Here is a 23,371-nt window from a genome sequence, read left to right as displayed (position 1 = left end):
ATGACAGCAGGACATGGCCCTCAGGCAGTAGTTTTTTTTTTGCTTTTCCTTCAGATGCCAATGATTCTGGCTAAGAAAGCAACAGCAATGATTAAGCATGATAACATCTTTGACTCCAGACAGTCTTTGTTTTCCAGGCTAATTATATTACAAAACCCCTCTCTCCTATTTAATTTGCCTTGAATCTTCTCCGGCTGGGCATGTTCTGCATGCATGGCATCAGACGATATAACTTCCCTCAAATCAATTGGTACTATCAGTCAAATAGCATCTTCCTGATTCAAAGCTAACACCATAACCGTTTTCTCATGAATTATAGTAACAAGTTGGAGGGGGCTGTTGCTGAGCTTTGCAGCAGTAGGAACAAGTTAAAATCTTTGAAAAATTACGGTGTGCTTAGAGATTTGTTGTAGTAGCTACTAGTTGTCAGGTGAAGAAGATACCTCCCCACAGAGGGCCAAATTCTGCCCTGATTTACATAATAGAATCACATGTTGTGTGAGCAAAAGTTAGCTAAGGCTCTTCTTGATTGACTGACAGGTTAGCCACAAAAAAGAGCCACGTTGAAACGTTTGCAGTAATTTATTTCCATATAGCTCCTTTGAAGCTAGTAAAGTGGTGTGGGTGTAAATGAGATCAGCATTTGGCCTCTGTCTTCTCAACACATCTGTTCATTTAATGATAGCCATTTCATTTTGGGATATGTTGGCTAAATCAGAATGTAAGGGCCAGATTCAGATACCCTGAGGAAGTTGAATGGAGCCTTATTGTACAAGTGATCCCACTGATTTCAATTGGTCTGTTCATGGATTAAGGTACTATTCAGCACCTGGAAGGAGCAACTTGAATGTCCAAATGTGACACAACTTAGCATAATGATACCCTGTGTTCCGTTCATCTGACCTCATATCAGATGCACCCTGTTGGTATAGAGTGACGTAAATGGCATCACTGAAGGGCTGTTGCATCCCTGGGGAAGGTAGAGCAGAATTCAACTCAGAGGTAACCTGGCAGGGTTTACTCTGCCAGCCACTCTTGGGCCTTACATTGGGTAGAGGAGCTTTCAATTCTGCTGGAGATTCAAAAGAGCCCAGGCAGCAATGGCTTAGGAGCAGATATGCCTAATTAGCACGTCCCATAGTGTCTTAGTCACACACCTGCTAGACCAGCATTGTCCACCTGTGCTGGTGCCTGAAGGGCTCCTGTCTAAGGGGATGATGCCTTGAGACACTAGACTGCTATCCTTTAGCAAATTATTACAGTGCTGAGGGCACTATGTCAGAGTGGCAGAAGTGGGATATCACAATTTCATAGAATTGTTGATGAATCTGAGTCTTTTTGAAAAGCAGCTCATTTGAATTCTTCATGGATTGTTTGTTTCTGTGTAGAATTCATTACCTGTACATTTCTAATTAGAATGGTTGCACTGAAACAATTGCTTCACTCTCTCCAGTTGACAATTATTTCTTCCCTAATCAGCGTGCAGGACATTTTTCTTGGGTTGATTTACGATAGAAATTTGAACTGTAATATTTTTTATTTGTCCACTCTTTCCACTTACTCATACTTTTTTTATGTCAAAAGTTACATTAAACAAATCAGCATTCAAACTTTCCTGCCTAAAAGCACAGGTTTTCCTTCCAGGGGACATTCTCACAGCAGCCAAAAGATTTGATTTTTATATTCATTTTTCCAGTATAGATAGCACTTTCCATCTCAAAAGTCTATTCTCCAAAATATATTAGCTGAATGATGTAATGATCATATGGTCTCTGCTCTTTTAATCTAGTTGCTTTCCACATTCGATGCCAAATTTTGCCCATGGATCCATGTGCACTGAACCCCCATTTTAATAAGAATCCTTCATGCAATCCAGGACAGAATTTGGTCCTTTAGCCAACTAGTATGGAAAAGGCAATACTATTGTCCTTAAATATATAACACACACACAATTTTCCAAGCATTACAGCAGGGTCAATCATTTCCTTTAAATGTTTTTACTTATTTTTATCCCAAGAGAAAAGTTATGAGTTATTTAGGAATTGTTACTGTTGTCATGGGGAGAGAGCAATCAGACTGAAGAAAATATGCTGCTAGTTGAGGAAAGATTGTTAAAAGCGTAGACGCGCAGGCATGTGTATGCACACACACACAAAGACATCAGCATGAAGCCCTATAGCTGTTAAAAAAAAAAGAATAGGTAGATATTTGAGCTCCACAAGGTAACAATGATTTCGTTTTAAAGCATTTCCTTCAACTGTTGGCTTTGAAGTCTGCAGAAGAAGAAAAGTAAGGGCAGACAATTTGCACTCTTTGAGTGTTTAATTTGAGCTGGCCAGAAGAGATCATTCAGCTGAGTTTGGGGCTTATTAAGGATGTTTTCTCTTCCTTTCAGCTTTTGGTCTAGTTAGATAATACAAAGTACATTTTTGATATAACATTTTTTCCCTGGGATGCTTATTTTCCTTGTGTGTAACAAGTGTATGTCATTGTATCTCAGTTATTTAGGCATTATTTTACAATTAATTGGAATACTTGCTTGCATAATTAGAAATCAGCTGTGTGGGTTTGAGTTGCCTGCTGCACTTGTAACTGATTTGCAACATATACTAACTGAATTTCAGTCCCATGCCCTTCTATTATCTCTGAAACAAAATTAGACTCACAATAAACATCAATATGTCACCGGACAGTTTAACTAATTACATTTACTTAAAATATATAAAACATAATTCATCTGTGAGATACACCATGAAGATTAAAATTAGTTTAACATAATAAGTACCAGCCTGCACCTCAGACCCTTTTTTAAGCTAACTCTGCTTTTTATGAAGATTTGAATATAACATCATTAAAAAAAAACCTCTCCTCAAAGTCAATCATGCTCTGCTTCCCTCCTGGCATGCAGGCTTCTCTCCTTCCCTTCCCCTTTATGTGGACAGGCTGCATTGCCAATGCCAACACTGCTCCTGGCTCCTCCCCTGCACCTGTGTCCAGACAGAGGGTATGGCTACACTTACAGCTGTACAGCGCTGGGAGTTACAGCTGTCTTCGTACAGCTGTGTTGGGAAAGCGCTGCAGTGTGGCCATACTGACAGCTACCAGCGCTGCAGTGTGGCCACATTTGCAGCATTTGCAGAGCTGTTGGGAGTGGTTGAACAGGCATTCTGGGATACCTCAGAATACGCTGGAGGCCAATTACAGCACTTTTGGTGGCCACACTGGCAGAGTAGCGCTGCATCACCAGCGCTGCAATCGTTATACCCCAGGCAGAGCAGGAGTACAGCCAGCGCTGCAGCCAGGGAGATGCAGCGCTGTATGTGCTTTGCAAGTGTGGACAGTGAGTAAGTTGCAGTGCTGTAAACCCACCACCAGCGCTGCAACTCTCCAGTATAGCCATACCCAGAGAATCTGACTGTGTATTTTTCTACCCAGCTCCTAGTGTAGATTTGCAGAGACTGCAGCCTGCATTTCTCCATCATAAGAAGTCAGGCAGGGAGGACCATCCAGCATGATAGAGGCCCCTCAGTAGAATCTCTCAGGTGGGAGGAGGTGACTAGGCTCAGGAGCATCCATGCACATGAGGAACTCATTGAAATTATGCATATGGAGTGCTCCGAGGTTGAGAATGCAATATAGCTGGTGAGGATTACAGGGACATCACCAAGGGATGAAGAAACAGCTCCTTCACAGGGAGGAAGCTGGCTGCAGGTTATTTCTGGCAACAGGCAATGCTCCACCCCTGCTCGTAATGCACATAGAAATAAAAAAATGTATGTTGCCCTGGTATCAAAAGATGAGGAATCTCCCCAAAGGTGAAGGAGTAGAAACCATATACCCTGAAGTCTGGAAGGATCATGGCCAGCACTCCCAAGAGGTAACGAAGGATGGTGGTAGTTGGTGACTCCCTTCTAAATGGGACAGAGGCATCCATCTGCCAGCCTGACAATGCATCTGAGGAGGTGTACTGCCTGCCAAGGGCCCATATCTGAGACATTACCAAAGGATTGCTGAGGATCATCTGGCCCTCTGCCCATTACCCCATGCTGCTCATCCATGTGAACACTGATGATACTGCAAGGTCTGACCCTGATCAGATCAGAAGAGATAACAGGGCTCTGAGAATGAGAGTGAAGGAAGTGGGGGTGCAGGTGTGTTTTCATTGTTCCTTCCATTCATGGGTACGAGCCCAGGCAGAGACAGATGCATCCTGGGGTGAATGCATGACTGCCTGGATGGCATTGCCAGGAGGACTTTGGCTTCTCTGACCACAGAATGCTGCTCCGGGAAGAACTGTTGAGAAAAGATGAGATCCGCCCATCAGGTAAGAGGAAGAGTATTTTCAGAATCAGACTGGCTAACCCAGTGAGCAAGCTTTAAACTAGGTTCAACAGAGGAAGGAGACAAAAGCCCACAGGGAAGTTCAGAACATGGAGACCTGAATGAAGGCTCAGAATCTAGAGGGAATATGGGCAATCATAGCAGGGACAAAGGAGACACAACAGGGCATATAGGGGAAAATCTAATGATCATCTTACATGTGTATATACTAATATAAGAAATATGGGGAATAAACAGAAAGAACTAGAAATACTAATGAATAGTCACAACTATGACATAGTTAGCATCACAGTAGTGGGATATTTCACATGACTAGAATATTGCTACAGAAGAGTATAGCTTGTTCTAGAAGGACATTCAGAGGGAAAAAGGAGGTGATGTTGCCTTGTATATCAAAGATGTATTCACTTGTACTGAGATTAAGATTTATACAAGAGACAGACTTGTGAAAAATCTCTGGATAAGGATAAAAGAGATTAAAAAAACATAAGTGATATCATGGAAAGGGTCTACCATAGACAATCTAACCAGGAAGAAGAGATGGATGAGGCTTTTTTAAAACAAATAAAATCATCAAAAGCGCAGGACTTGGTGGTGATGGGGAAATTAAACTATCCAGACATCTATTGGGAAAACAAAACAGCAGGACACAGATTATGCAAAAAGTTCTTGGCACACATTGGAAACAACTTTTTATTCTAGGAGACAGAGAAAGTGACTGGGGAGAAGGAATTCTAGATTTGCTTCTGACAAGTAGGGAGGAACTGGTTGAGAATTTGAAGGTGGAAGAGCAGCTTGGGTGAAAGTGAACATGAAATAATAAAATTCATGATTCTAAGAAATGGGAGGAGGGAAAGCAGCAGAATAATGACAATGGATTTCAATAAGGCACACTTTAGCAAACACAGAGAACTGGTAGATGAGAGCTCATGGGAAGCAAGTCTACAGGAAAAAGTTGCTCAGGAGTGTTGGCAGCTTTTTAGTTACCTTATTAAGGACACAAGAGAAAACTACTCCAACATGTAGGAAAGATAGGAAGTCTGATAAGAGACCACTCTGGCTAAGCAAAAGATCTTCAATTATCTGAAATGCAAAAAAGAGTCATACAACAAGGTCAAATTATGAAAGCTAAATAAAAAAAAAATCTACCAGCATGTAGGAACAAAATTAGAAAGGCCAACACACAAAACAAGGCTAAACTAAACTAGGATATAGGATGACAAAACATTTTACAAATACATGAGAAGCAAGAGGAAGAACAAGGACAGGGTGGGCCCATTACTTAATGAGGAGAGAAAGACATTATCAGAAAATGTAGCAATGGCCAAAGTGTTAAATACCCTTTTTGTTTCCGTTTTCATAAAAAAGGTTAGCAATGATTGGACAACGAACATAGTCAAGATCAGTGTAAATGCAGTAGGCCAGTGTTTCTCAAACTGGGGTCGCTGCTGGGTTAGCTGCTCCTGGCCAATGAGAGCTTCTAGAAGCAGCGCAGGCTGAGGGACATAGTGGCTGCTGCTTCCAGCAGTTCCTATTGGCCTGCAGTGGTGAACTGTGGCCGGTGAAAGCCTCAATTGGCTGGAACTGCGGAAGGGGCAGGTAAACAAACCGGCCTGACCCACCAGGGGCTTTCCCTACACAAACGGCAACCCCAGTTTGAGAAACACTGGAGTAGTCTCTGAGATTAAATAGGTAAAGAACAAGTTAAGAATTACTTAAACAAGTTAGGTGTCTTGAGGTTGGCAAGACCTGAGTAAATGTATCCTAGAATACTTAAGGAACTGACTGAAGAGATCCCTGAGAATTTGCGGACAATAGGAAAGATCCCAGAGGACTGGAAAAGGGCAGATATAGCACCCATTTATAAAAAAGGGAAATAAGGACAACATATGGAATTATAGACCAGTCATCTTAACTTCACTACCTGGAAAGATAATGGGGCAAATAATCAAATACCTTGTAAGCACCTAGAAGATAATAAAATTATAAGTAACAAATCATATCAAACCAACCTAATTTCCTTCTTTGACAGTATAACAAATCTTGTGGATACGGGGGCAAAACAAGTAGATGTGATATACCTAAGGCTTTTGATACTGTCTCACGTGACTTTCTTGTAAGCAAGTTACGGAAATATAGCCTAGATGAACCTGTTATAAGGTAGGTGCACAACCGGTTGGAAAACCATACTCAGAGAGTAGTTATCAGTGGTTCACACTCAAGCTGAAAGGGCATATTGAGTGGGGTCCAGCAGGGATCTGCCCTTCATCAATTTCTTTTCAATAGCTTCATAAATTATTTGAACAATGGCATAGCGAGTATGCTTATAAAGTTTGTGAATGATGCCAAACAGGGATGCCAAACTGTTCCCAAAGAAATAAAAAAGGTAAATATTATGCTGGGCTGTATTAGCAGGAATGTTGTAAGCAAGACACAAGAATTAAGTCTTCCACTCTACTCAGCACTGATAAAACTTCAGCTGGAGTATTGTGTCCAGTTGTTGGTGCCACATTTCAGGAAAGATGTGGATAAATTGGAGAATGTTCAGAGGAGAGCAACACAAATTATTAAAGGTCTAGAAAATATGACTTTTGGGTTTGTTTTGTCTGGAGAAGAGAAGACTGAGGTAGGGACAAGATCACAGTCTTCAAGTACGTAACAGGTTGTTGTAAAGAGGAGAGTGATAAATTCTTATCAGGGCTGTTCTTAAAGGAGGGGGAAGCCCAGGACAACCACCGCTTCCACTCCACTCCTTCCCTCAAACCCTTACCATCCCGCCTCTTTCCAGCTTCCACCCCCTCACAACGGTGGGAGCCAGCGGACCAGAGTGGAGTGAAGCAAGCTGGGGCTGGGTCACTCGCTGCTGCTGGCATCAGGTCCCTCTCTTATCCCCAGGCAGCCTTGGACCCCGCATCCCCCTGAAGCGCAGGGCCCCCGCAAAACCTGGGGCCCAGGCCAGTTGCCTCAGTCCATGCTATGGACAGGACAGCTCTGCTTCTTATCCACTGAGAACAGGACAAGAAATAATGGGCTTAAATTGCAGTAAGGGAGTTAGGTTAATCACTAGGGAAAACTGCCTAACTCTAAGGGTAGTTAAGCTTTGGAAAAAATTACTTAGGGAGGTTATGGAATCTTCATTACTGGAGTTTTTAAGATCATCTAGATGGTCTAAATATACATAGTCCTGCCTCAGTGCAGGAAACTGGAATAGACCCTTCCAGCCCTACATTCCTATGAGTCTATGATTCAAGCCTGTTCCATCTACTTCTAAAAATACATTCCAAAAGCCTATCTTCCTGCCCCTTTTCAATTCCCTGTCTTAAAAATTTGGGCTATATTAAGATTTTGAGTCATATCTTCAGTTCTATTAACTCCAGTGGAACTACACTGATGTCCATCAGCTGAAGCTCTGGTCCTTTGTGTATGTACACCTCACTGCTCAGTGAGTGTGCGTGCATGTGTGTGTGTGTGTGTAACAGAGTTCCCCCAGCAGACTGTTTAGCTCAAGCCACAAAGAGTCATGTGCTCAGTTCTTGAGGCCTCTGTCTCGATTGTTGGTGTTACTCAACACAGCAGCTTCACATAATTCCATGTTTTAAATTATTGGAGGCCCCTGATGGCTGGGGTAAGCTTCCTTTGTCCAGAGCAGGTAACCTGCTGTTTAGCATGTGTTATGCCTGTTGCCTCTGCCTGATCCACAGAGGTAGAGTCTGTTACAGAGCCAGGCTATTTAGCTCAAGCTGTAGTGACTCATGCTTTTACCTCTGTAGGTCCTTGGTTCAGTCTCTAGTGTGTCAGCCAAAATGGCAACTGTCAAATATGCAAGAGAAAATGTTAACTCAAAGAAGGCTTCAAGGTCCTGCAGCATGACCTCAAATGAGTCTTGAAAGGCAGAGCAACAGGCTGAGCAATTAATTATTGCCCCATTTTGGGGGGGATGGATGGAGCTGCACTGTACCAGTAAAGCCTCCAGGAGGCACTGTTTCTTATTGTTGTGCCAATTATTTTCTCAATCCTTCCAAAATATTGGTCAAATCCTAACAGTATGCAAAAGAGGGAGGGTAGATGACTATGTTGTACAGTAATGCTAAAACCAACCAAAATCTTGTCTACTCAGGATAGGATGCCACATATTGTCCTAGCATACTGCATTGCAAGTCACTTCTTGCTGATCCTATCTGCAATATAAATATGTTCTCAATGACACGTGCTGACACACTGTACATGATAGCATGTGCTGTCATTACACATTAGCTGGTTTGTGGACCAGTCAGATTTTGCCTCCTGCAGCACTAGGCTGGTATAGTCATGAGGAGCACATTGTTGTGCAAGCCGCAGCATGCTATCCGGTTGACTATGTTACATGTACTGCTGCTTAGACCCTTTTTACTTTGTAAACACTTGAACAGGGAAGGATTTAGGGCTATGTACTTCTAGCACATTCATGTTACCATTCCACATAATTTCATTAGCTGACATCATTTTAATAATAATACAGCATATAAGCAGAATTTGTAACATTTTTCTTCTTTCTTTTTCTTGTGGTGGTTTATTCTTAATTTTACTGATATCCTCTATTTCCTTTGGCTTTGATTTCTGAGGGATAACCTCTCCCCTTTCCTTCTTCTTTGTCTTCCTCTGGATGAAGACAGAGAAGAATTGCGGGGGAAGGGGCTGTGAATGGAAGATGTTCTCTAGGTTAGTGATTTGGCTGTAAAATGTTTTTCCTTTTTCTCCACCTATCTCTCCTCTTGTGTCTAAATTAGGGTGCCCACCTTTTCAAAAGGCAAAAGCGGTATACATGAAACAGCCCTGCCCACTCTGTGGCCTGCCTCTGCTCCTCTTCACACAAGGGCCCACCTCTGCACCTCCTTTCCTGCCCCTCCTCCCCCAATGCCTTGTCTTCTGGCTAGGCTGGAAGCAGGAGCTGGGCCATGGTCAGAGTCACTCAGAAATGCCGCTGTGGGGAGCCCCAGACCCTCCACCTGCCCTGGACAGGGTACTGGGGTCTCAAGAGCTGCCCCTGACCTGTGTCCCCACCTCCTGGGGTGTGCCAGCTAGGGCAGGTGGAGGGTCTGGGGATCCCCACAGTGGCATGGCCTCCCTTGGAAGCTCTTACTACTGCCCAGCTCTGACTTCAGGCCTGGTGGGGCCTTGGGAAAAAGAAGAGGAGCAGGGAGTGGGGTCTCCCAGGGAATCTGGGACAAATGCTGTCTTGGAGTCATTCAGCCCAGGACTGGGACTTGAACTTTGCATTTTAGGACTGTCTCTCCCAATTTGGGACAAGTGGTAACCCTAGTTTAAATTCTTCTTTCAGTCTTCACTTTCAGTGCTCAAGTAAGCTAATGGCAAACATGCCTGCACTTTACTTTTGCAAACATTTCCCATTCAGTGCTGTTGCTCCCTAAGAGAGGAAGTTTCAGCATTACAAAACGTTGTTTATCATAGATGAAAATAAGTCGTTCTGCACTTGCCTTCAGCAGCCTGTGTGTGGCCCTGGGAAATGAGAAGAAAGAACAGCCTGTTCACCAGCAGAGGAAGAAACAGAGTGAGTTGGGAAAAAATCAAACACTGAATTTGCAGGTATATTAGTTGCATTAGCAGAGAAGGTATATTAGTTGCATTAGCAGAGAAGGAGATGCATTTTGCAATTAACTTTCTCCATGTGGTCAACAGCCTGAGAAAGTGGCTATTCCAAGGTCAACATGCCTTCTGTGCCATAAAATCTTTTTATAAAGTAGAAGGAAATCAAAAGCTTTTGAGTGCTAAAATATTTCTCCTTCTCATTATTTATTTTTTCCAATTTGTAAATAATGTTATGAATAAAACAGCCAGCACACATCAAAATTATTTCCCCACAGGCCCAGGACCAGCCCTGCTTTCAATTATGCAAATTTTGTGCATCAGATTTAGATATTGCAAAACCAAAGCTGGGGCAGTTTGGGTCCAAAGCTCTTTTTATTTAACACTCACCCTTCCCCACCTTCCTAAAATCGGTATTCAGATAAATGGCTGTGGGTTTGGTCCATATTTATTTGTTTTATATCTGAAAAATAAAATGTATATGGAGTTTTGATGCTATCCAGGATTATACACAGCTTGGAAGGGAAAAGAACACTACTTCTGTATAAGCAAAAGGAAAAACAAAATGAAACCCTGACCTGGTTTCATTGCTGTTGACTTCAACAGGGTCAGGATTTTATCCAAAGACTTCAGAATATCAAATGCAGGCTTTCACTATTGTGATGCTCAAAACAAATCCAAGAAGCACATGTACTCAGTCATCTCTGTAACAATTTTTCTGAGTTTGTTCTATGGTTAATCACGTTTTCCCCAATCTCTGTCACCTGTGCAAGTAATGAAAACAAATGATTGAACAATAATTCTTTTCTAGCAAAGTTTCTGAAGTACAAATTTGTAAACTTGGGATTTAAAAAGCCTATATCCATTTTACCTTAAATTCTGATCCTATCAATCTCCCAAACTGAGACTTCTAAAGATCAGATGGAATAGGAAATGGTGCTGATCATTTAGTAGGTGGTACTCATTATTTTGAATCATCACTGAAAAAAAACACCCAGCATGGTATTAGGAACATCTGTTAGAGGTGCCATTTTTCATATGGGACTTAGAATTGATGTCCTGACAAATTCTCATTTTAGATCACACAGTACATTTCACTAAGTTCTAGCCTATCTAATTATCTATGCTTATATGGCACTAATCACCCTTCTAGCTAGTATTAACCTTAGCATCGTGGATAAGTTCCAATTTAGATGAATACATTCTATTTACCTAAAGTAATTTTCCCCTTGAGTTTCAGATGAATGAATTATTTTGCTCTTCCTGTCCTAAACTATTGTGTAGTGCTGCTAGGTGTTGTTAAAAACTCAGGACCACATTCAGATCTGGTATAAGCAGAAGCAACTTTGTTGAAGGCAATGCAAATTCACTTGCTTACAGTAAACATGAATTTGCTCTGTGCTGTTTCTCACTCCAAAGTGTACATCGATTCTTCAGGATGAAAGACACTATATAAAGTAAGATACTGTTATTGATCTCTGGTGAGGGATCACATTTTATTTCCAAAACGCTAGCCTCTAGTAAATCCAATTATCCCCTCTTAAGACTCAGTAGCCTCAAGCCCTTCTTTAATGCCTAATAGCAGATGATCTTTACCTGTAATGTTGTTTTCAATTATTTCAATTGTTCCATTTTTAAACAATGTATTATCTTGTATTAATATACCTGAGGCTGCTGTCAGGCTTCTGTTTCTATTTTTAATAGAATGTTGAGAACTTAAAGTTTGAAGATTTTCTTGTTCAGGGTGCTCTCTAATGTAAAGATCCATGTGTCAAAGGTTTTTTACTCATGATTTTCCTCTATTTGATAGCCAACAAAACCATTCCATAGAGGCCTCTATGAACTGTTTTAATTGCCACAGAAGGTTCTTGTGTATCAGCACCAAAGTGTGAGAGACACTGGTGCACTGAGGTGGAAAATCCATATGGATCTGTTACCTTCTGCGCAAGCTTTCTCAGCCACCTGAAGAGAGTTCTCTGGGTCTGCCCCACAGAGAATCCCTGAGTCTCTAGCACTGTCCCCTTCTTCTGTGCCATTGTAACCACTGTGCTTTTTGAAAGTAAAGTGCAAAGAATTCTAAACACACCCAAATGTCTCTCTTCTTTTGCATTCTATCATACAAAACAGGTGATCCTTAAGTTATCATGTATGGATGAACAGAGATGTAGTACGCTATTTTGTAACTGGTGGTAAAGAGAGAAAAAACAGAGATAACACCTCCAAAAAAAAATAAGTGGATGCATATTTTACATTAACAAAGCTGGACATAATGTCTGCCATTGAAACACTGTGAGGAAACCCTGCAAGCTTAAAATATATGCACATAGGTCCCAATTCAACAAAACACATAAGTATCTGCTTCAGTGTTTTGCTAAATTTGGTCCATATTCCCAAAGCGCCACTGTGAGAAAGGTGGAGGGATATTTCCCCAGGCTGCAGAATCACTCCAGAGTGTCTACTGCACCTAATGGTCCTTAAATGTCCTCTCCCTGCAGGTCACATGATAGAAGGATTCATATGGCAGTTCTAGTCTCACCTCTATCTCATTCATGAGTGATGCTCCACACCAGACAGTAGTGCCCCAGCATTCAGCCCTCCCTCCATGGCAGAATTGTACCATGTCAGCAGCTTGAGGTCTGTCTGCAGCTGCCATCATGGGGGCTTCATTTGCCATAGAAGTGGGGAGGGAGGATACTGAATAGGAACCTAAAAGCCAAAATGTGCTTGCTGGGAAATAAAATGATAGAGCTGGGGACGTAGATTGGTTCTCAATTCTTCATAGCACCACCTAGCATAAGCAATGTACATTATCATCTGATCTCTCACACAAACTGAAACCTTAAGTAGCATGACAAGTATAAGATTAAGATTGTATCCATCACAGATGAACATAGTACATTTATTCATAATTTATTCATTAATTGATTTTTTGGAAACTGAATCCTAAAGATATTGTTAGTATCACAAATCTATCTGGATCCCCTGAGAAAGTTTTAATTCAGATCTCTTAATTAGATTACAGATATTTAAAATTTCATGCAGCCAGTTATGATTATACATTTTGAAGTTTAAATATAAGTTATTCTAACAAAACTTAGCAGTTTCAGCAGGGTAAGAACAGCTTAATTCTTTTGCTAACAGTGTCCACCTTTCATTTAAACATGCGTCAGGAGAAACTGCCATTGTAAATACAGAAGACATAAAGAGATGGAGGCTTGAATTTTCGGTAGTTTGTCAGAACACAGGAAAATAAAAAAGACACATGGATGCTGTTCTCAGCCACTAAAATTGTTATTTTTTTTTCCTTTTTGCAGGTTTGTGGGCAGATCTAAGAGCAGGATTTTCCCCAAACGCTTATATTATGTTCTAACATATGTTCTATATAATATGGGCTAGAGAGGATTGTGGAATGCAAAGTTAAGAAGCAGATCTGGATTCATACACAAGCTTCCCCAAAGTTCATGAGTGTTCAGAAGTGGAGTTTTACTTCAGGTCCATTGTGTGGGCTATGTACCACTTTCCATTCATATACCTGGCTCTTGTTGATGTCAATAACCAATCCACATGAAGATGGTATGGCTCTATAAGAGATGTTCATGATGGAAATTTCTCTTTGGATAGTCTAACAAATATAGAATTAAGAGAAAAATCCAATGTTCCATTTGCATGACTTGCCCCAGATACATCCTGTAATGCAATATAGTACATAACTGACAAGCATATAAATTGTGTGCAGTGCTGTTGTAGCTGTGTTGGCCCCAGGATATGAAAGTGGTAAGCTGGGGGAGGCAATAACTTCTGTTTGTGAAACAGAAAAGCTTTTGACATCCACAGACCCTGAAGAAGAGCTCTGTAGAGTTTGAAATCTTGTTTCTTTCACCAACAGAAATTGATCCAATAACATATATTACTCCCCACACTTTGTGTCAAGCATATAAATTGTTACTTATACATTTATACTTTTCATTAATTACACCCATATGTAGAGGCAACAGCAGGGTGGGGTTTGATTTTATTTGTTTGTTTGTTTTTAAACATTAGCAGAAATTCACTTTACAGTCATTTTGTTTCTTTTGGCCAGCCCTACATGCTTTGTGATTTTTTTTTTTTTCGTATTCATGTGTTGTGGTCAGGTTTTATTACATGCAGGTCATGAGGCAGCTTGATAAACCAAGAAAAAATTGGACCATATATAGGAAAAATACATTCTGTACTCTTCTCAGGCAACTCTGCAAAATGTTATCAATTATTTTTTTCATTAAAAGCGCCCACAATATTCCTTGGTTATTTCTCTGTTATCAAAATGATATTATATTCCTCAGCAAAATAAACCAGTTTCCTATTAGCTTCACAAAATGAAACTTGCCTGTTTATATTTATTTATTTTAGCATTTAATCCATAATTTTAAACCCTTGTTCATTTTTTTTAATATACCACTTGGTATTTTTATATGAACAAGGTCAAAGATTTGCCTCTGTTGCTTAGCACAGAGAGTAGCAAACATATGTAAGTACAAGTCAAATGTGGCTGACAAGTTCAAAAGGATACGGTAGCCATACTATATACTTGCCTTACTCCCAAAGCTTTCCTATGATGCTCAGTATTGTAGCACCTAAGCATTTTACACTTGTTAATGAGTGTATACTCATGTCACCCCTGTGAAGTAGGAAAAGTGTTATCCACATTGTACAAAAAGGGAAGTTAACGCATAGAGAGAGAAGTGACTTGCCACAAGAAGTGTGCATTAAAAATAGAAATCAAAGCCACATCTTTTGGCCAATCCACATCTCTTGGCGAATTCAGTGCTTTAACCACAAGACCATAGTTTTGCTATAAAATGTTCAGTGTTATGTGAAGATTGACCATGAAAAAGGGAGGTGCTAAGAGGAGCAGCAATACCACACAATTTCGGTGGAAACTAGTTGTGTTCCTTAAGGCCTGTTCCTGACCTAGTCAACTTAATGGCAAAACACCCACTGACTTAACTGGAATCAAGTCCAGTCCTTTAATTTTGCTCCTTATATTATTACATCACACTACACATCTGCTAGCCTCCTCAGAAGGGGATGCAGAGCACTCTTATAGGGGCCACTTTGATAATCATGTTATCAGGAAGAAGAGAGACATTGGAAAACATGTCAAAGAGTAGGTTCCCTTGGGGGTTGCCTCTTTTCTCTTCCTCCAAAATGGAAACCATTGCATTGTCTGTGCTCTTATTCCAGTGTGCTTTGAAACTTAAGGGTTTTTTTTCCCCCTTTTTTTAGTTTTTCCACATAAGAGAGGGATTTCACTGCACTAAATAACAAAAATGTTTGCTAGTTGAAGAAACAACTTGGTGAGGGGAATAAAAATAAATTGAGGAGAAGGGATCATATATTGTAAGCACTTCAAATATTTAGGGCTCGATTCTGAAGTCTGCTACATTCATTTTGCATGGAGAATGCAGCGCAAGTGAACATACACTGCCTAGACACTCCCCTGGACAATTCCCATAGTGTAGGGGGAATCTTCAGCTGGTATAAAACAGGTAAAAGCAACCAGCTGTATCACCCATTCTGGTCACCTGGAGCATAAGACATTAAGTAGTTAAAGAAGAAAGAATTTATAGTCTCATAAAAGAAAAAAAAGGCCAATCAATGCAGAGTCTTATAATTAGTAGAGTGGGTTCTCCTTCTGGATAATTCAATACATGACGTTTTGTATGTCATATAAATAAGCATGAGATTCTACTTTTACAGCATTTTTTCCCACACTGATCATTTATGTGGTGTCCTTTGCTCCTGTTTTCTCTGCACTCTTATCTCTTTCAATGGTTTTGTACTTGTACATTTTTCTTGCATAATAAAGAACTGGTGTTTGTGGCTATCCTGTGTTTGAGATCCAGTGTACATAAATGCCCCATAACACCCTCCATTTGTCCTGTATACAATGCATTGGTCAAAGTGCATACTTCATCACCAATTAAGTTCTGTGATATAGGCTATGTTCTTTCTCTAGAAAAGAGTTGGTGAATGTATGTGTTGGATTTTCTATGCCTGTACAGGTTGGGGTTAGTAGCCTATGATATGCAGGAGGTCAGAGCAGATGATCTGGTGGTGGGCCTCTCTGGCTTTAAACTCTATGACATGCCTTAGGAAAGCATCCATGCTTGTCATCTCTCATTTTTGCTCCAGACCTTTTTGTTCATATTTCTAAGTGTATGCCTAAAAGTCATCATAATTCCTAAGTAGATTAATATAACATGACATGTAATTACTTTTTTGCACCTGTTCATACATACCTATATCCTCATCAGCGGAGAGTCCATCACTGGGCTTCTAAATGCAGATCTTAGTAATTAGCAATTCAAATGCTTTGTTATTTCATTTCCTCTTTGTTGAATTCTTTTGATATACCACAGTGACTTTGGTTTCACATACCTCTGTTCTTTTCTATCTTTGTGGGTCTGTGATTTGCCATGGTGATTTTTAGGAAGAGTGCTCATAAGAAAAGGGGCAAAATCATGGAAACACAAGACTGAAAATGTCCAAAGTCACAGGCATTATTCTGTGTCTGAAATAACTGTTATCTTTCCATGTTCAGGGTGAATAACAAGAATAGCACGTGTTGTGATAATAGCGAGTCATTTGGAATACAGGAATTCACAGACCACAGCCTATTTTTTGCAAATTCAACCAAAGAACCCACCTTTAAATAGGTAGAGGGGACCTTCTCAACCCTTAGGGATTTAAAGTTTTCAGAAAGAGGTCTAGTCCTATATGTTGTTCCCATGTTGTTACTGACCATTCTTGTAGCCTCCTATGAAACCTAAGATTTAAATAGAAGACTTTTGATGAATGTTTAATGCCCTCACATTCACTCACCTGTATACAACAATGTCAAGAGCTTAGAGAAGCATGACAGTTGAATCCATGACCTTTTATGGCAACTGTGAGAACATTTCTGCTTAAGTTCTAAGATATTTAAAACAAACTATAAGATGTGTTCACTACTTCCACAGCTCCACTCCTCCCACTGGCTAAGGCCTGGTCTACACTACGCGTTTAAACCAATTTTAGCAGCTTTAAACTGATTTAACGCTGTACCCGTCCACACTACGAGACCCTTTATATCGATACAAAGGGCTCTTTAAATCGGTTTCTGTACACCTCCCCGACGAGAGAAGTAGTGCTAAAATTGGTATTACCATATCGGATTAGGGTTAGTGTGCCCGCAAATCGACAGTATTGGCCTCCGGGCGGTATCCCACAGTGCACCACTGTGACCACTCTGGATAGCAGTCTGAACTCGGATGCACTGGCCAGGTATACAGGAAAAGCCCCGCGAACTTTTGAATTTCATTTCCTGTTTGGCCAGCGTGGAGCTCTGATCAGCACAGGTGACCACGCAGAGCTCATCAGCACAGGTAGCAATGCAGTCTCCTGAGAATCGAAAAAGAGCTCCAGCATGGACCGCATGGGAGATACTGGATCTGATCGCTATATGGGGAGAGGATTCAGTGCTAACAGAACTCCATTCCAAAAGACGAAATGAAAAAATATTTGAAAAAATTTCCAAGGCTATGATGGCCAAAGGCCACACCAGGGACTCAGTGCAGTGCAGAGTGAAAGTTAAGGAGCTCAGACAAACCTACCAGAAAACCAAAGCAGCAAACGGAAGGTCCGGGTCAGGGCCGAAAACATGCCGCTTCTACGCTGAGCTGCATGCAATTTTAGGGGGCTGCGCCACCACTACCCCACCCCTGTCTGTGGATTCTGAGGTGGGGGTTGTAATCTCAACCATGGCTGAGGATTCTGCGGAGGGGGAAGATGAGGAGGAGGAGGAGGAAGAGGAGGACGACCTTGCAGCGAGCACACAGCACTCCGTTAGCCCCAACAGCCAGGAGCTTTTTGTGACTCAGACAGAATTACCCTCCCAGCCCTCCCAAGCCACTAGCCCAGACAGTGAAGCCATGGAAGCGACCTCTGGTGAGTGTAACTTTGTAAATATAAAACATGGTTTAAAAGCAAGCGTTTTTTAATGATTGATTTGCCATGAGGGCTTGGGATGCATTCACGGCCAGTAAAGTTACTGGAAAATTTTGTTAACATGTCTGGGGATGGAGCGGAAATCCTCCAGGGACATCTCCATGAAGCGCCCCTGGAAGTACTCCAAAAGCCTTTGCAGAAGGTTTCTGGGCAAGGCAGCCTTGTTCTGTCCACCATGGTAGGACACTTTACCACGCCATGCATGTAGCAAGTAATCAGGTATCATTGCATGACAAAGCATAGCTGCGTATGGTCCCGGTGATTGCTGGCATTCAAGAAACATCCATTCTTTATCTCACTCTGTTATCCTCAGCAGAGTGATATCATTCATGGTAACCTGGTTGAAAGTCAGGAATTTAATTAAGGGGACAGAGATGGACATTTTCCTACTGGGCTGTTGCTTAAAATAAATCCTTCCTTGCACGTAGCCAAGTGGGGGGAGGGGAGGAAGGATAGCGCTAAGCTTTTTTGCGTTTGGCTAGCAGGAATAGTCCCAGCTACCAGCCACGCGGTTGGGGTGGAAGGGGGGTGATTAGCAGTGATCTTCCATGATACCAGCCAAGCGGTGGGGTGAGGGGTAAAGCAATCATCCTAGAGAATTGGAGGGGGGGTTTGGCTTCTGCTGCTGCATGTTAACAGGAACAAGCATCAGAGGGCACTGTGTATATGAAGGCTGGAGAAGCCGAAAGACAATGTCTTACCATGTCCACATACAAGCTGAATTGTGATGCCCAGACCTGCATCTGTGAGATCTGTAACACCAGAGCCGCAGGCACTCAATATTAAGATGCAAAATGCTACCTTGTAGTGAAATCACATGCGCTATGTAAGGTGAATAGTGTTGTTCACTGTGAAAGAGTTTAACCATTGTTCTGTAAAATGTATCTTTTTTAATACTTCTTTTTTTCCCTCCCTCATGCAGCTGCACATTTTTCAAGCCTCCCTACTCCATCCCGAAGGCTCTCTTAGATAAGGCAGAGGAAAAAGAAGACGCGAGACGAAATGTTCTCGGAAATCATGGAAGTAACCCGCAATGAAAGAACTCATCTGAATGACTGGAACGACATGGTAGCAAAGTACAGGAAAGATGCCAGTGAACGTGAGGACAGGAGGGACCAACGTGAGGATAGGAGGGATGAACGTGAGGATAGGAGAGACGCTCGAGATGAGAGGTGGCCGCAGGAAGATCAGAGGTGTAGGCAGGAAGACCAGCGGTGGCGGGATGCAACGCTGGAGCTGCTGCGTGATCAAACTGATATCCTCCGACGTCTGGTGGATCTTCAGGAAGAGCAGCAGGGTCACAGAGTTCTGCTGCAGCCCCTGTGTAACCACCCTCACCACTCACCGTGTTCCATATCTTCCTCACCCAGACGTGTAAGAACGCATGGGGGAAGGCTTCGTGCACCTGCCCACTCCACCCCAGTGGACAGTCCAACCAAAAGGCTGTCATTACATTAAAATGTATTTAATGGCCTTTTCCTTCCCTCCTATGCTCCTCCCAAACCACACCCGGGATACCTTGTCAGTTCTCTGCCTCTTTTTATAATTATTTTTTAATAATGAATACATGATTTTTAAACGATAGAGACTTTATTTCTTTAAGCAAGCTGTAATCAAAGGGGGAGGGTGGGTTGTTTACAGGGAATGACTTTTAATAAAGAATACAAGATTTTTAAATGATAGTGATTTTATTTCCTTAAGCAAGCTGTAATCGAAGGGGGAGGGTGGGTTGCTTACAGGGAAGGAGTCAATAAAGGGGTGGGCGTTCATGAAGGGGAAACAAACACAGCAGTCACACCGTACCCTGGCCCATGATGAAACTCATTTTCAAAGCTTCTCTGATGCACACCGCTTCCTGGTGTGCTCTTCTAATCGCCCTGGTGTCTGGCTGCACGTAATCAGCAGCCAGGTGATTTGCCTCAGCCTCCCACCCCGCCATGAAGGTCTCCCCCTTACTCTCACAGAGATTGTGGAGCACACAGCAAGCAGCAATAACAAAGGGGACATTGGTTTGGCTGAGGTCTGAGCAAGTCAGTAATGTGTGCCAGCGCACCTTTAAACGGCCAAATGCACATTCTACCACCATCCTGCACTCGCTCAGCCTGTAGTTGAACAGCTCCTGACCACTGTCCAGGCTGCCTGTATATGGCTTCATGAGCCATGGCATCAAGGGGTAGGCTGGGTCCCCCAGGATAACTATAGGCATTTCAACATCCCCAACTGTTATTTTCTGGTCTGGGAAGTAATTCCCTTGCTGCAGCAGTTTAAACAGAGCAGTGCTTCTGAAGACGCAAGCGTCATGAACCCTTCCTGGCCATCCCACGTGGATGTTGGTGAAACGTCCCTTGTGATCCACCAGTGCTTGCAGCACCATTGAAAAGTACCCCTTGCGGTTTATGTACTGGGTGCCCTGGTGCTCCAGTGCCAAGATAGATGGGTTCCATCTATCGCCCCCCCCACAGTTAGGGAATCCCATTGCAGCAAAGCCATCCACTATGACCTGCACGTTTCCCAGAATCACAACCTTTCGTAGCAGCAGCTTAATGATTGCTTTGGCTACTTGCATCACAGCAGCCCCACAGTAGATTTTCCCACTCCAAATTGATTCCCGACTGACCGGTAGCTGTCTGGCGTTGCAAGCTTCCAGAGGGCTATTGCCACTCGCTTCTCCACTGTGAGGGCTGCTCTCATCTTGGTATTCTGGAGTTTCAGGGCAGGGGAAAGCAAGTCACAAAGTTCCATGAAAATGCCCTTACACATGCGAAAGTTTCACAGCCACTGGGAATCGTCCCACACCTGCAAAACTATGTGGTCCCACCAGTCTGTGCTTGTTTCCCGGGCCCAAAATCAGCGTTCAATGGCTAGAATCTGCCCCATTACTAGCAGGATCTCCAAAGTGCAGGGGCCCGCGGTTTGAGATAATTCTGTGTCCATGTCCTCATCACTCTCGTTGCCGCTCTGCCGTAGCCGCCGCCTCCTCCTCGCCTGGCTTTGCAGGTCCCAGTTCAGCATAGACTGCACGAGAATGCATGAGGTGTTTACAACGTCCACTATTGCGGTATTGATCTGAGCAGGGTCCATGCTTGCTGTACTATGGCGTTTGCACAGTTCACCCAGGAAAAAAGGCGCAAAATGGTTGTCTGCTGTTTTCACGAAGGGAGGGGTGACACTGTATCGAGAACCACCCGCGACAATGATTTTTGCCCCATCAGGCACTGGGCTGTCAACCCAGAATTCCAAGGGGCGAGGGAGACTGCGGGAACTATGGGATAGCTACGAGATAGCTACCCGCAGGGCAACACTCCAGAAATCGATGCTTGCCTCGGACCATGGACGCACACCGTCAAATTAATGTGCTTAGTGTGGCCGCGTGCACTCGACTTTATACAATCTGTTTTATAAAACCTGTTTATGTAAAATCAGAATAATCCCATAGTGTAGACATACCCTAAGAGTGGACTTAACCCTGGCTAGTGCTAGTCAATGCAAAGTAGACAGCTAATGAACTCAGCAACATCCATAATTTCATTGATTTCTTGTATAGCCTAGGCCTGCCTGAATGACTCGCATGACATGATTTTGGCTTACCATTTTCCAGCATGGCATTCAGATCAGCATGAGACTAAGGAAGATCAGGGAAGGGGAGTGGCTTTACTTTCTGTCTCTATGGTGTAGAGGCTTCTTCATCACCCCATCAGATTCCTGGTCCTGCATTTGTCTGGTCTGCTGTTATTTGTTAACAAATACAGCCTATTTATGGTTTGCAAATGATTTAATTTAACAATGTCTTTAACTTTTTTGTATTTGCTATGCATTATTTGTGGTATGTGACTGATCACCGAAATCAAATGGTGGTACTTCTGTTAATTGAATGGATAACAAACTTCATAAACAGGCAAAAGGTGAATGATGAATAGTGAATAATAAATAGCAAATAATGCATTTCCAGGATAAATTTTCAGGACTGGCAAATATTTTCATGAATAAAATGACAGTCATCTAAACACTCATGAACACCGAATAATATGACAAACATAACATGCTTACCGCTTTATTTCCAAAAATATTCATGAACCACATTTTTTACTATTTAAGTAGCTCTGTTTTCCACACTTCCACTTTCACTTTTCTATTTATATTCATGTTTGTTCCCACATGTGATGCATCTAGATTCCACTGTGATGGGTGCTGGTTTCCACAATGTGACTATTGCCATAATATGAATATTTCTCACCTTGATTCATTACCAGTTCACTCACTAGCCTTCTCTATAACTCTTTATCAGAGGGACTCCAATCTGTAAGTTAGTGAGTAAATGTACTAAAAAACAAAGTTGCAATATGTCCAAGATGGCAGTCTTCTTTCTCCAATACTTTCAGACACAGATGCTAGCCAGCTTTTCTGGCACACCTCCTTGTTTGTTATATAGTGGTACCATCTCACATTAGCTAGGCATGTTAAGCATGTGAAGTTGAATGCATCAAGGCATTTAGCACAGAGAGATTCTGAATTATTTCATCTTGCCGACCTATTAGACATAGATCATCACAATTATATGTCCAAAAGAGTAAAATCCTCCCCTACCTTTACTGCTTCATTACTATTAGTGCATTCTCCCTCTTAGTTTTCTTCCTACTTCAAATATTATATTATCTCTGTTGGGACTCTGTAAAGTTTTCTTTGTTTCATGACACTATACAAACTCTATAGGACAAATTCTACCTCATGATGTATATAGATGTACATCTGCAAACCTATGACTGGCAGCAGAAATATGAGCCAGAAATTAGCTATGCCAGTTGTAAGTCGTCTTAAATACAGTGCTGGTGATCTCCAGTTCTCTGAGACAGGAGTGAAGAAGGGTCATGATAGGGCATAGTCAAGGGACCAGTACATGATCCACATATTAATTTGCCCATATTCGCAACGGCTGCTGTGCACATCCATCCATGCAGATCATTCTGCTTTGTAAGGGCTGTTCTGGTGTAGGGAGATAGAAGTATTTGAGGGTGGGTGTGGGGTATCGGGCTGCTCATAAAGATGTTAAGATTGAGTAAATGTCAGAATTGACCCATGTGATCCAAACAGTAAAACAAAGAGTCTTTCATAAAGACGGCTTACCTCCAAAATCTTTATTATCCAGCTTGTGGCATTAACTAAATTTAAAAACAAACAAAACACAAAGTGTTTATAACAAGCAGAAAAACAAAAATCCTTACTCATGTTACAGATAAAAAACTTCTTCATCTGATGTAGTACTCAGCCTCCTCACAGCACCAACCCAGCTAGCCTAAGAGTTCTTTTTATGTAGCTTCCTGGATTACCCTGATCTCTTTAACTCCAAAGATGAAAGCCGAGATATCCCCTTACCTGCCAGTGGTACAATAGGGCCACTGCACTCTATTTTTTTCACACTTTT

At 42.0% G+C, this 23,371-nt stretch overlaps 2 protein-coding genes across 2 annotated transcripts in view; one reads left to right on the top strand and one right to left on the bottom strand.

The window, feature by feature from the left end:
- The window catches only part of LOC127048294 (uncharacterized), a 991,921-nt gene that overhangs the window by 116,628 nt on the left and 851,922 nt on the right, over nt 1-23,371 (bottom strand). The window lies entirely within an intron of this gene.
- Nucleotides 17,180-18,961, top strand: LOC127048338 (myb/SANT-like DNA-binding domain-containing protein 2). Its single transcript, XM_050948090.1, has 2 exons — nt 17,180-17,892; nt 18,875-18,961. The coding sequence occupies exons 1-2, from the start codon at nt 17,337-17,339 to the stop codon at nt 18,919-18,921; spliced, it is 603 nt and encodes a 200-aa protein (XP_050804047.1). The 5' UTR covers nt 17,180-17,336; the 3' UTR covers nt 18,922-18,961.

This window comes from Gopherus flavomarginatus, chromosome 3 (assembly GCF_025201925.1).
Source record: "Gopherus flavomarginatus isolate rGopFla2 chromosome 3, rGopFla2.mat.asm, whole genome shotgun sequence".
Lineage (NCBI taxonomy): Eukaryota > Metazoa > Chordata > Testudines > Testudinidae > Gopherus > Gopherus flavomarginatus.
This window is presented reverse-complemented; position numbering and strand designations above follow the sequence as displayed.

Excerpts from the sequence above, each read along its gene's own strand:
- LOC127048338 (XM_050948090.1), top strand. The coding sequence starts at position 17,337 with ATGCAGTCTCCTGAGAATCGAAAAAGAGCTCCAGCATGGACCGCATGG. Across the intron at positions 17,893-18,874 it reads AGCCATGGAAGCGACCTCTG|CTGCACATTTTTCAAGCCTC; the intron begins GTGAGTGTAACT and ends TCCCTCATGCAG.